The sequence below is a fragment of the Megalobrama amblycephala genome, linkage group LG12 (genome assembly GCF_018812025.1).
Source record: "Megalobrama amblycephala isolate DHTTF-2021 linkage group LG12, ASM1881202v1, whole genome shotgun sequence".
NCBI lineage: Eukaryota > Metazoa > Chordata > Actinopteri > Cypriniformes > Xenocyprididae > Megalobrama > Megalobrama amblycephala.
In genome coordinates, this window is record NC_063055.1 from 19,872,331 (window position 1) to 19,886,226 (window position 13,896).

Sequence of the window (13,896 nt, forward strand, 5' to 3'; positions counted from 1 at the left end):
AGGAAGCGATGATAAGGCAGCCAAGCGGAGGGGAGGAGAGGAGGAGGAGGCAGGGACGGGGAGGGAACGCTGTGTGAAACAGGGACGAATCGGACCGCCCTGTGGTTGGAGGCGATTGGACAGCGCCGCGCAAGACTGGGAATACATGAACGCGCCGTGACTCCTTACCCAAATACTTCAATCAAGAAGACATATTTGAATTGAAAATGAGTAGGACCGCATGCTTCTTATTAAGTATGCGAACGTTCTGATCAAAGACTCAAGGCAAGTATTTATTTTGGTGACACTTTGAAAATCTCGTAATGTTCATCTAAGATACAGTATTGTCAACAAGTCCAAATTCATCGACGAATTAATTCTTAAATAATAATGAATGACTATGTATTTGTCCCTAGCGCAGGGCACATTGTGATTTTTGTTTAAAACTTTTATTTAATTTTATTTAAAATATATTTTATTGAGTTATTTTTTACCTCATTGGCAAATGTTTGGCTAGTTTAAAGCAGGTGCATTTAGCAAGGTTTGCACTGTATTTTTTAAGTGGCATGAACGTTAACTAAATATCATAAACAAAGCAAAACCGAAAACAAAAATAAGATGATTCATTAAAAAAAAAAAAAAAAAAAATCCAAACAAACGTGATTGTTACCAAGGAATTCTGGGAATGCCCAGAAAAGTACACCAACTACATGGTACACATTAGCTACATAATCAATTTTATCAGTAAATTACAAGATAACTAAAACTTTTACTTAAAAACTTTTTTTAAGTGTACTATTCAGTTTATCAATTAGTAGGTGTAGCATTTTTACATTTTCTCCCGGTTAAAAAAAGAGTATGTTCTTAAGAAAAATACATTTTGTAAAATTTGACTCTGGGCTAAAATGACCACAGTTTCATAAATATGCATTTATAAAAGTGCTGTTTTTGTAACAAAATATGGCTGTTCTTTTTTCACGTTACAGTTGATGAGCTTGTTGGTGGGTGATGCTCTTGGTGGTCTGCGCGCGCTGCAGCAGCGTCTCACTGATCTAATGCGTCCGTTTCAGCTGACATCAGCGAAATACGTCCACTGTTTACGGTTCGCTATGACGTCGGCGCAAACTCTTACTAAAGACAATCGCAACTCTCCGTTTCAGGTCCGCGACGTTACATATGTGATGACTTGTGTGTATGTGTGTGTGTGTGTGTGTTGTAAAACACTGCATAAATAGTATTGCAATCCTCAAAGATTCGTCCGCCATTATTACACTACTGTTTTGGATGAAAAAAGGGAAGAAGTGTCGTAAGCGTCATTAACTAATGCGCACACTTTATCCATGTGCTCTCTCTGGTTGCCAAGGAAACTGTGTGGGTATCTTGGATACAGTGCCAGTAGCGCATGCAACCCGCAAGCACCACCCACCCCAAGCAAGACATCATCTTTGGCTATATTATTTTCCAGTACGTACAATTGTCTCATAAAATAGCTTACATTAAAAGATATTAACGAGCGTTAACAGACACAATTGCATCGAGCTGCTCGCGAAAGTATTTCTTCAATAATGCATACAGCCCTTCGGTATCATAAATAACATGGGGCAATTAACAAGACATTCTCTTCATTACAGAGGGGGTGATGGAATGCCTGTTGCAGTGCCACAGTTGTGTGGAAGAGTGTATATGTTTGGCTGGGGGTTAAAGTCAATGAGGTAACTAAGAAAGTGCTGACTATGACTCAATTTTAGTACAAAAGTGCCTGCTTACTGCAATCCCAGTGCACACTTGAGTATAGACTGTACATGGGAACAAACAAACACACTCACACACACACACACACACACACACACACACACACACACACACACACACACACACACACACTCAAAAACACATCACTCAGATTTAAACACATTTGAGTCCATAGTTTATTATTCACAATATACTTTCACAGTTAAAAATGAATGAGACTTAGCCTATTGGGTTTGAAATCTGGATACAATCAATCATAATGGTCGGTGTCAAAGTGACCCTTATTGGATTTAATGCAATTCACCAAAAATCACACTATGAAAACTTAAAACTTAAAATCTGCTAAAATATGTAAATTTAAGTAAATAATGGCCCGGTTTCACGGACAGGGCTTAGACTAAGCCAGAATTAGGCCTTAGTTCAATTAGGACATTTAAATATCTTTTATAAACATACCCTAGAAAAAAACATTACTGATGTGCATCTTGAGACAAAACAATGGCACTGACATATTTTAAGATACGTCAGAACAAGTTGCTTTCGGTTAAAACAGCTCAAACATACATTTTAGTCTAGGACTAGCTTAAGCCTTCTCTGTGAAACCGGGGGAATAAGTAAAAACTATAATACTTTAAGCACATTAAAAATAAATAAATATGCAAACACATGACTAAACTACCGAAGAGGATTAGGGCCAAGCAATAATAAAAAATTAAAACCATCTCGAGATTAAAGTTGTTAAATTTCGAGAAAAAACTCGAAGATAAAAAAAAGTCGAGATAAAATGTTGAGAATAAAGTCATAATTTAATGAGTTTATTCTCAACATTTTATCTCGACTTTTTTCTCGTAATTTAACAAATTTATTCTCAACATTTTATCTCGACTTTTTTCTCGAAATTTAACGAGTTTTTTCTCATAATTTAATGAGTTTATTCTCAACATTTTATTTAGACTTTTTTCTCGTAATTTAATGAGTTTATTCTCAACATTTTATCTCCACTTTTTTCTCGAAATTTAACGAGTTTTTTTCTCATAATTTAACGTGTTTATTCTCAACATCTTGACTTTTTTTTCTCGAAATTTAACGAGTTTTTTTCTCGTAATTTAACGAGTTTATTCTAAACATTTTATTTCGACTTTTTTCTCGAAATTTAACGAGTTTTTTCTCGAAATTTAACAACTTTAATCTCGAGATGGTTTTATTTTTTATTATTGCTTGGCCCTATCCTCTTCCGTACTAAACAGCTATTTTCTTAAACATTTTTTCATAAACTGTGAATATTATAAACAGTATTGTCAAAATGTTGTAAAAAAAAAAAAAAAAAGAAAAAGAAAAAAGTTACATTTAAAAGCACACTTTTTTCTGTTTTCCTTAAGTTTAAATGGTAAAGTTTGACACTACTTCGAATTTTCAGTGAACTGAACATGGATGAACTGATAAAAAGGTAATGCATGCCTTTGAAGCATTGTCTTCAAAATTGAAGATTGTCAAACATCTTCCAAATGCATAAATGTAAATGTAAATACCCTGAAACTGACACAACAAATATATAAACTGCATTTAACAATGAAATATGCGGGTCAAACTGAGAAATATGTGGGTCAAAATTGAGTTCATTGAAATTAAAAATTTGAGTCAATACAATGAAGGCGACTGATTTAATCAACAGAAGCTCAAAATATTATGTTATCTGAACCACATTAACTAAGTTGATTTGACAAAAGAAAAATTTTGTGATAACAAATCATGAAAATATATATATATATATATATATATATATATATATATATTATTATTATTATTATTATTATTATTATTATTATTTATTTATTTATTTATTTATTTTTTTTTTTTACAGTGCATAACTTAAAAAAGTGTTGACACTTTGCAGGCATGTTCAACCAGGTTAACCAGTATTTCCGACAACCCAAATATCGAAATGTGTTAAACTGAACAGCAGCATAATATAAAGGCTGGGGCTGCAATTACATAAATCTATCCCAACTCTGTTCTGTTTTTACCTTTATCCAAATTCATCAGATTTGCTGTTTGTGAAAGAACATGTTAAAATTAGCAGGTGAAATCACTGACATTAAAAATGCAAAACCGAACCCCCTTGCTTTTATACCAGAGTTACACACATTCATCTCTGCTAAGCTCTAATCTAACAGAGCACACCATGGCACTCACTGAAGAGAGAAAGAGAAAGCGAGGGAGAAATAAAAGAGAGAGAGAGAGCAAGAGAGAGAGAGGCTAAGTGAAGACAGTGAGATAAATCAAAGTAATTCATCTCTTCAGAACAAGATAGCAAATAAATAGGCGAGAGCATGTGAAGGAGCGTTTTAAATGAGAGAGATGAGGAAAATAAAGACTCATCACTTTCTTCAGTGTTATCATATATCATATATCACATGAGAATAAAAATCAGGAAAGATCTAAACATTATTAAAACGAGGTGATTTAAGAGAATATTTTGTGAAAGCTTAATACATATTATAATTATAAGAATCTTTGAGTTTAAACAGTTCAAGGCAAATATTTATTTTTTATTTAAAATGGCATTCGGCAGATTATGAGGTAACCTTTCAAATGCCACATGCACTTTGTTTCATTAACATATTTTATGATGTCATCCTGCTGGGAACTGAGAGTGTAACCACTAGAGGGCAATAACTGTCCATTTTTATGTGCCTATTTGTTTAATGAATTCTATACAGCAGTGTATAGTGGACTGGTTTGTGCCTCTGTTCATTTTAGTACTTTGTTTAATAAGTATAAATATAGTAAGAGCTAAGATCATTCCGAAAATTATGGAAAAAACACTTTCTCATTCATAATCAGAGAAAGATTCACACCCTGTATTTGTTTGCTTTTCACTATTCAAGTGTATTTTGTTAGTGTTATGACGGAGTGACATTGACCAAGGTGATTAATAATTAATAATTATTAGCTGAATAAGCATAAGACTTGAGAAATAAGATCATTTGCATTTGGACATCAATAATAGTGAAGCAAAAAGGACATGTTGTGTTCAAATGGGGGCATTGCCCTTGAGCGGGGCACTTAACCCGCTGTTACTCCAGGGGGACTGTCACTGCAATTAGTGTACTGTACATCCCTCTGGGTGACCAGTGTCTGATGAATGGTGAATAAATGATAGCACATCATACAATAAGATGGAAAAATTTAATAACCGTTTCCTGGCTTCCTCTTTTTGTAATTTTAAATTGTATTGTGGTTGTTTGCATGCATAATAAGCTCCACCTAAAAGGTGAGATAGATGACACAACTCTATTTCTACAGGGATTGATGCAAAATTATTCATTATGTTTGAAGTTAAGAGAGGTCTCAGCACTTTTGAGTTCATTTTAACATGGAAGTATGTCCTTTTTTTTTTTTTAAAGGTGCTTGAACTTTCATTGAATCAAACATGTTTGAAGCAGTACATGCATGCAGGGATTACAGCGACTTATTACTTAGAGTATGTCATGGGAATGTCAGGAGGAATTCATTTGCTGACAAAAGCTTCAAGCGGATTTTAAGTACGGCAAGTGCAGGTAACCTCTTTCCTATAGGGATAACTTGGCTTGATAAGCTGACCTCTATTCCCACATGTCTTTGTAAAACATGTAGAAGGTTCTACAGTCTTTTTACAGGTCCAATATGTGTTTAGAAATGTCCAGAATTCACAATTGAGAATTCTCAGTTTTAGTACAAAAGTTTTTTTCTTATTATTATTTTTAAGTGCTTATCAGTAATACGCATTGGAATGCTTTATGATGCATTTTGATATTTAGTTAATGTGTATTGCAATATATTTTAATAGGTCGGTTACAGAACAGAACTGTACCAAAATTCCATCCCATAATGCTTGTAACATAATCACTATATTTTGTATAATGTAGCAACCTCAACTTTCACTTTTTATGTCTTTTTTTCTGTTCAAAATAGACTTTTCTAAGGGAATGTTTTTCTTGTTTTTTATTCCTCCCCAAATACCTTTTATTATTAAGGTCATTCATCTCTGTAAACCTTTAAATAAAATAAAGATGGAAATGGAACAACTGAATTTTGATCTGCCATTCTCACTCACACATGCAACAGCGCACAAGAGCGCGAGAACACGCGTAGTGGCAGCGCGAGTGCGCTCACGCGCTCGTGTGTGTGTGTGTGTAGATTGATCCGTTGCGTTGGAAAATGAGCAAAGACTCGCCCACATTTTCTGTCGACGCTCCATAAAATCGTTTGCCCAATATCCCTGCCTTTAATAAGTTTCTAGGCTGCCTGTCCCTTTAAACGAGTCATTTTTCTTTAATCCTGAATTGATGGCTTAAATGCGGAGATAGAGAACAGAGTGTGCGCTACAATCATCAACGGCTATATATATAATTTTTATTTTTGTCCCTAAAGCTCTCAAAGTTCATTTTCTTAGAAGACGGGGAATACTTGAACGCTTCTGATTTTTTAAACCATCTGAATGCAACTCCATAGATTCACAATGAAAATCCTTTAGAAGGTGACTGACAGCATCTTTGGACACCACACTAGGATTTTACGCCTGGAAAACTTGCCGCTTTTATTGAAAAGCACATTTTGGAAATATGTCTCATAAATGTGAGTGAAGAGACTGTCGTGAGGATCATGCATTCTGCTCCAATGAGGTCAAAGTGACAATCTCCGACATGTATGAGGAGAACCGAAAAAGTAAGTTTTGTTTTATCGTTTTCATTCATATATTTTAGTTTAGTTTAGTTTTTATATATACTCATATGTCATGTAGTCGCTGTTTAAGCTGTCAAATGTCAACTTATTTTTCGAATAGCTGTATAAACTTCTGTATAGGTATCAATACGAAATACTAGATAGCCTACTAATATTAGATACAGTATAGATGTTGACGTACAGTTCATCAAACTAGCCTCCTCTATATATATATATATATATATATATATATATATATATATATATATATTTATATATAAAATAGCCTATCAGAGTTTTACCCATAGAAAAATAAAACACCTGACATGGCACAGAAACAATTCAGTAAGCTAAACGTTAGCTAAACGACAGAAATGAATATAAAAGACCAAATGATCATAACTAAACAAATAATAAGAAAATAACTTCTTCTAAAAATCTGAACAAATATGATTTATGCAGGGAATTTTGGTAATACTTCTTCTCTATAAATTAAATGTAAAAAGTATGTTTACTTTTGGTGGTTTAAAAACAAATTTATAAACACAATAATAATAAAATTTATAAATTTTTACATTTTTAATACAATTTAGCGTAAATGTATTGCTTTGAAAAAAAGCTTATATTGTTTTTCAAAATAAATTTAATGTTTTTTTTTAATTACTGTATATGGTAAGGTAACTTACATTTAACTAATTAACAGGTTTTTACTGTAGCGGTTTTGAATTTTTGTTACAATTGCTTACATTTTAACAATGTGAAATAGTACTTGGGTAACTGCATTCGTCATGATAATTGACAGTTGTACTAATTACACAAACTCGAAATGTTCTACATGTTAATTATAATGAAAGATGAAGGTTTTGAGCCTTAAGCTCTGTTGCGATCAAATTATGAATTTATTTTTCCAATTTATTTTTCTTGTTTGCAGCACCAGATGTTTAACTGCCACAGGGTTATTTTCAGAGGACAACCTGCACATGCGCTTTATGATGACTTTCTGATTACAGGCAACCTGCAATTACAGATATCATTTGACTTCCATCATTTCCAAGTAACCTCAGCACTGCAGGTTAATGCACATAGAGTGTAATGCAGGGCCTCTAGAGAGAGCAAATGAATATTCTGCTGGTAGTAAGTTTGATTAAATGGGCCTCTAATCTTTGATCCCTAACTAGCTCAAGAACCAAATCCTTCTGCTTTAGAAACGAGCCCGCACATGAGAGTTGTTGTATGTGTCTCATTGCACAGGTTTGATCCCAGCTAACAGAACATTTTGCTAATGTTCCCATGAAGTTATGAAGATATTATTTTGGAATGTTTTGCAATGTTGAAAATTTTAAATGTTTTAGAAATGCAAACATTCCATTTTATCATTTTACAAACATTCTGGGAACATTACTTTTGAATGTTCTCTGAATGTTCTGAAACAAGTAGTAACATTTTAAAAAAACGTTAGACGACTGTCCGACTAAAACGTATCAGAAAATAATCATTCCATGAATGATGTATAAATAATGTTCATGTGCTAACATTTTGAGAACATTTTTAAAGACCAGATAACTCTGAAGAAACATTATATTAACGTTACTGGAAGAACGTTTGTTCAAAACTTTGACAGAACCCTGCCAGAACGGAAGTTCTAAGTTCCATTGCTTGTTAGCTGGTAGACCCCTTTAGGTCACTATCAAGGTAAATAAATCAACCTAGATAATATAGCATTGTGCAGAGTCATTAAATGAAGGTGCTTTTGCCTTCAACTGCAAAATAATGCCATACTGAAAGGCACTGATAATAATGAAGTTCTTGATTTGTTTATAAGCATTATGCCTGTTTGATATTCGTCTATCAGAGAGAATCCAAACATTTTCTCAGTATCCACATTTGCAGCTCACGGCCAGTATTATAATAGTGAATTATGGATGCAAATAAAATAAAAAGTTAATTTAGGGCAGTTTTGTTTATTAGTTATATTCAGAAATAGACATTGATAAATACTTGTTTATGTAAATTTCATAACTTTAAATTTCATACTCATTCCTTTGTGAAATTATGGATGCTCAGCAAATATGATACCATGATTGAAAACCAAATGAACTTGTCTTTAAAGTAGAAAACCATCACAGTGAGGGTTACACAGAGCAGTAGCCTAAACAAAAACTAGTTTTCCACAATACCTTCTTCAAATGACATGCTAAATTGGCCCCTCAATTTCCATTTGGAGCGTGTCTTTATCAGTGCAGCGCAGCAGGCATGATAGCTCATTTTACAAACCTCACACAGGAGTTTATTTCACTCTCCTGCCTGCCCATTTTAAATGTTCAATGAAAGTACTGATTGCTGTTATCTCTGGCTGATAGGATTCACTTCAGTCTCACTGAGGTCTTATGCATAAATTGAAGTTATAATTTGGAATCAGCACAGTGTCCTCTCTCTCCCTGTCGCCCCTCCCCCTACCCATGACTCTCTCTGTTAGCTGTCAGCTAGCTGTGCTAGAGGCTAACATCATGAATCCACAGGTACTCACATATGAAACCGCTGGCCCAGAATCCTGCTCTGCACCCCCTCTCACAGTGGGAAGTAGGTCACAGCTGTTACTGTGTGGTTCTCCTCACCTTGTGCAGAGCCCTCCTGTTCATCAGAGACTGTGGCAGATTAGAAAGCTTTTTCTTCCTTATCTCCCTTACCCTCTTTAATATGATTGGAGTGATTTAAGTTTCATAGTTTTCAGTTACTTCAGTCACTAGCACTCCATCCCTGTGTCCAGATGATGAGGAACACGTGCTGTAGCAACTATTGATAAAATTTGATGGTACACTTTAGAATAATGGCCCGTCATTAACAGTGTTGGGGGTAACGCGTTACAAGTAACTTGAGTTTTCACATTTATTGACTGATAGCTCTCCTGTCTACATGTTTAGAGAAACAGAGGTAATAAGTGCAGAGGTGTTGTGTGCGTAAACACGATGGTTATTGTAGTTCTAGACTAAATGTGAACGTGCATGTACTCATCTCACTTGCTCGAAAACATTTAGTATTTCTCAAAATGCTTAAAAACAGTGAAATGCAATAAGAATTTTACGCAAACCTGTAATAATTAAAAAATATTTAATTCCACAAATATATAATCTCACTTTATTAACCAATGTCTTCGCTGGTGACCTTCAATGATCCAATTCAACCACACTAATAAGCAAAAATGACTTTAGGTTAGATTTAGAAAGTGTATTCTTCTTTAGTGGAGAATGGCAGCTCAGCTGAAAGGCTTGTTTGAGCTGCATAAATATGCATTTCCTTCAGCCTGAGGCTTATTCATTTCACTTTTGGTGTGAATGGACCTTAACTTTTTTTGTTGTTACTAAAAAACAAACAAGCAAACACAGTCCAGATGAGAAAAAGTTACACAAAAGTAACATAATGCATTACTTTTCATATAAAGTAACTAAGTAATGCAATTAGTTACTTTTTTAGGGAATATTGTAATGCATTACTTTTAAAAGTAACTTTCCCCAACACTGGTCATTAATAGGTAACTATGCAGGAAGTAATGCAGGACAAATGAGAATTACCAAAGTCCCTTTAAGACAAGTCATTTCACTCGGCGGCCATCTTTGAAACGCATCTCGGGCATCCTGGGCATCATGCAATCTCTTTGAATGGAGAAACATCAAATTCTCCAAAACTGTTCGCCAACCTTACCATTAAATTTCATATTTAAAATCACCAATGAAATCTAACAACAACCGGCTTATAAATGTAGGCCTAGTTTCTAAACGCTCGAATCATGACCAAAAAAACCCTGTATTTTTCAGGCTGGATCAAGCTAATGCGCATGCGCAGACCTAAATGCGCGTCTCTTCGGAGGCGGTCTGACTGTTTCTATAGAACGGCTCTGATTCTAACGGCCGCTGAAGTGACACGATGACTTTACCAGTCGGCGATTGGCTCTTATTTAGAAGGCAGGACTTATTCCGCCATATTGCGCGTTACACTTTCTCCCATCCAAAACAATACGAGTGACACGTCTTGTGTTATTCTATAGTCTTTGGTATTACTACATTAACACTTCAGCTACTACTCACGTAAGTTTAAAATATTCTGGCTGACCCCCTAGCGTGAGTTTTTTAAGGCGACCGTTATTTAGAACGTATCACTTTATGGTTTCCATGGTGACGCGTCACTGCTTGTTACGTGACACACCGCAGCACTGTATGAATGATGATCTGCTTTCATTTAATTTTTCCTTTTTTATTCAAAATATTCACAAATTTGTTAACTATAGCATGAAATATCTAATATTCCGATTGCCAAATATGTGCAAGTGGATGTATTTTGCTGTTTAAACACCTTTATAACGATCGCATAAGTTAAGCTATATGAGCGATGGGCGCCGCCATGTTAGTTTCCGCCGCACAGAGAATCGGATCTGTTGGATTTACAACACGTTAATTTATCCACTTCTCCCGAAATACATGAAAGTAAGTGAGTCGGTGAACTGGGGAAGAATAGAGTAAGCTTTAAAGTTACTTTCACAATGTGTATCTGATATGAATAAAACGTGTTGTCTAATTATAATGGAAATGGTTGTTATTTCCGCTCCTATAGACATCATTGTGTATTTTACAAACTCTAAATATATTGTTTTGTTAGTACTCATGTGTATTTAAATGTCTGAAACCTAAAATAAACATTATTTGGTTGAAAACACTGCATATATGTAATATATGAAAAGCGCTGCGCGCGTCCGTCTCTGGTTTAGCGCCAGTTAAAGCGCACACGCACATTTGAATTTGGCAGTTGATCATGTGATGCACTGAACGTTCTAATCACACCGGTGTGATCGTACGCTCCTGGGGCCAGCCAAGACTGATCACACCGGTGTGATCGTACGCGTCAAAGGGTTAACTAATATGGAAACGAGAGTAATTAATCAATAAGTAATAGAAAATTTAGAACTGACATAGAATGAGATTAGCCTAATTAAGAACTATTAATATAAAGAATTACCAATAAATTACTAAGCACAACATTAACATGTCTGAGATGTGAGTAATTGTCTTTTTTAATCTGAATGTGGTCATAAAATGCATCCCTAATTACTCGAGTGTTGTCTAGTTACTCTGCAAGTACAAATAGTGATCTGGATCATTTTAAAGTGAAAAAAGCCATTATTGGTTAAAATAAGACAGTTATTTTAAAGTTTTTCACTTCGTCCTGATCACTATAGTTTTTTTCTTTTTCTTTTGATGCTTTATCACATCTCAGGACAAGGCAGGCAACAGGACATTTTGTTGCACTTGTACAGGGAACTCTACTGATAGTACTAAGATAGCACATTTTAGCTATGTTGTTATTGGTGCTTTTGGGTGCCTTAGCTTCCTGCTAATATGCACTACCATTTAAAAGTGTGGGACTGGTAAGATTTTGTAGTGTTTTAAAGTCTCTTATGCTCACCAAGGCTGCATTTATTCAAAAATACTGCAAAAACAGTAATATTGTGAAATATTATTACAGATTAAAATAACTTTAAAATTCTATTTTAATATATTTTAAAATATAATTTATTCCTGTGATGGCAAAGCTGATTTTTTTTTTTTTTGTTTTTTTTTTTTAGGATTCTGTTTAAAAGAACATATTTATTCAAAATCAATTGTAACATTACAAATGTCTGTTACTTTTGATCAGTTGAATGCATACTTGCTGAATAAAAGTATTAATTTCTTTACTGACCCCAATCTTTTTAATGGTCCAGTCTTTGGCAGGTTTTCTCTGATATCAAAAGAAACCAACAAAATGACTTATGGTTTATTTTGATGTCACAAGTTCAACCTTACAAAAAGAGTGCCTGAGTCAACAAGCATTTGTTAATTTTAGTTCTTAGACCGGTTGTTTGCTGTGTCATCCACACAAATGACCCTTTATTAAATGACTAAACCTCTCTCTTTAGGGAATGGGTACTCCAACGAGGAAGAGGAGGGTGGTGGCGAAGCGGAAGAGGAGGAGGAGGAGGAGGGGGGTGGAGGAGAAGAGGGTGATGAGGGTGACGAGGAAGAGAAGGACGAGTGGGAGGAGAACGAACGGCCGAAGATGAATCGTACGGAAACGCTTAACTCCACCTGCAGCTCCACTGGAACGCAAAAGAAGAAGAGTCAGCATATGAAGAAGCAGGTCCAGGGCTCCAACCAGGTCCAACGCGCCCCCAGAGCTCTTTTCTGCCTTAAACTGAACAACCCCATCCGCAGGGCTGCCCTCCACCTTGTGGAGTGGAAGTATCCATTTACATCTCAAACATAACAAAGCTTAAACTTCTACTGATAATGATGCTTTCCAATCATTTACCGCTATCTGTTGTAAAAAACAACTTCTAATTCACTAAATAATGAATGTAATGCCAATCTAATAAGATCATGTTTACCTTAACATGTGACTCCAGACCATTTGATATCTTTATTCTCCTTGCTATCTTCGCTAACTGTGTTGCTTTGGGGGTCTCCAAGCCTTTTCCTGAAGATGACTCGAATGCCACAAACCATGACCTAGTAAGTATTGCTCTGTCTCTCTTGAGAGAGAGTGTGTGAAATTGGGGTGATGTGAATATTATTTCAGCTCAGAGAACTGAAAAAAGATTGAAGAACATTCATGGTCAACAAGCTTCTTGGTTTTTGGTTGCAAACATTAATAGTCAGTTCCTGTAGTAGTAGTTCATCAGTTCAAAGTTGCTGTAATGCATTGGCTCTTAATTGAGATACAGTATGTATTATTGTATATTGTAAGTTAAAAGTGTGCAATAGCCACTAGAGAAAGCGAAAAGGTGTTTCCCTTCCCAGGTGTTGTTTCATAATCAGATATATTGGGATGGTGCCCGGAACAAACCGTTGACCGAATTCCTGCTGACCCATTTGGGAGGTGTGTTATGGATCTCAGGTGCAGTCAGAAGCATGCATGTGTTTATGTATTATGTAATATACATTTCTTTTCCAATGGCATATTCTATCAGGTCTTTTCTGGTTTCAGTCTAGTGTGCACTTAGGTAGCTAACTAGTTGAGATGCTTGTTTCCTGTTTCAGTTGTCCTGGATTTGGATATATATATATTTATTAAAGATTTAAACAGAAAAGATAAAACAAAATGGCACCTGGCTTTCAAATTGTGATGTTCAAAGTACAAAGCTTCCAGAAATTTCTGACACTGGGACAGCAGTAGGAATCGAAATACTGTGGCCAAAGTGAGTCACATGACAAAACGCTCTTGCATGAGGCAAATGCCCTGTTTATGTGTATGTGTGTGTTTCTCTGCACATTTGTGTGTATTGTTAGAGGGATAACAAAATGTACACTTTCTAAGTTCAAATCAAAGCGGACACATTTAAAAAAAAGACATTTGTTGGCACTTGGACAGGCAGAAATCATAAATCTATAACCATTTACAGTACTTATTTCCATGTTATGTACATTATCTCTC

The 13,896-nt window shown here is 35.1% G+C and overlaps 1 protein-coding gene across 2 annotated transcripts in view; it reads left to right on the forward strand.

The window, feature by feature from the left end:
* Positions 1-5,824: 5,824 nt before the first annotated feature.
* cacna1fb (calcium channel, voltage-dependent, L type, alpha 1F subunit) overlaps positions 5,825-13,896 on the forward strand; it is a 56,062-nt gene continuing 47,990 nt past the window's right edge. The window contains exons 1-3 of one of the 2 annotated variants that reach the window (XR_007187420.1): positions 5,825-6,438; positions 12,383-12,704; positions 12,869-12,974. Coding sequence is in view for 1 of the 2 variants with exons in the window: in XM_048209489.1 (XP_048065446.1) it covers positions 6,417-6,438; positions 12,383-12,704; positions 12,869-12,974 (450 nt within the window). In the remaining variant the exon portion in view is untranslated. The remainder of the gene's footprint in view (positions 6,439-12,382; positions 12,705-12,868; positions 12,975-13,896) is intronic. The other variant, XM_048209489.1, reaches the window with a different exon arrangement.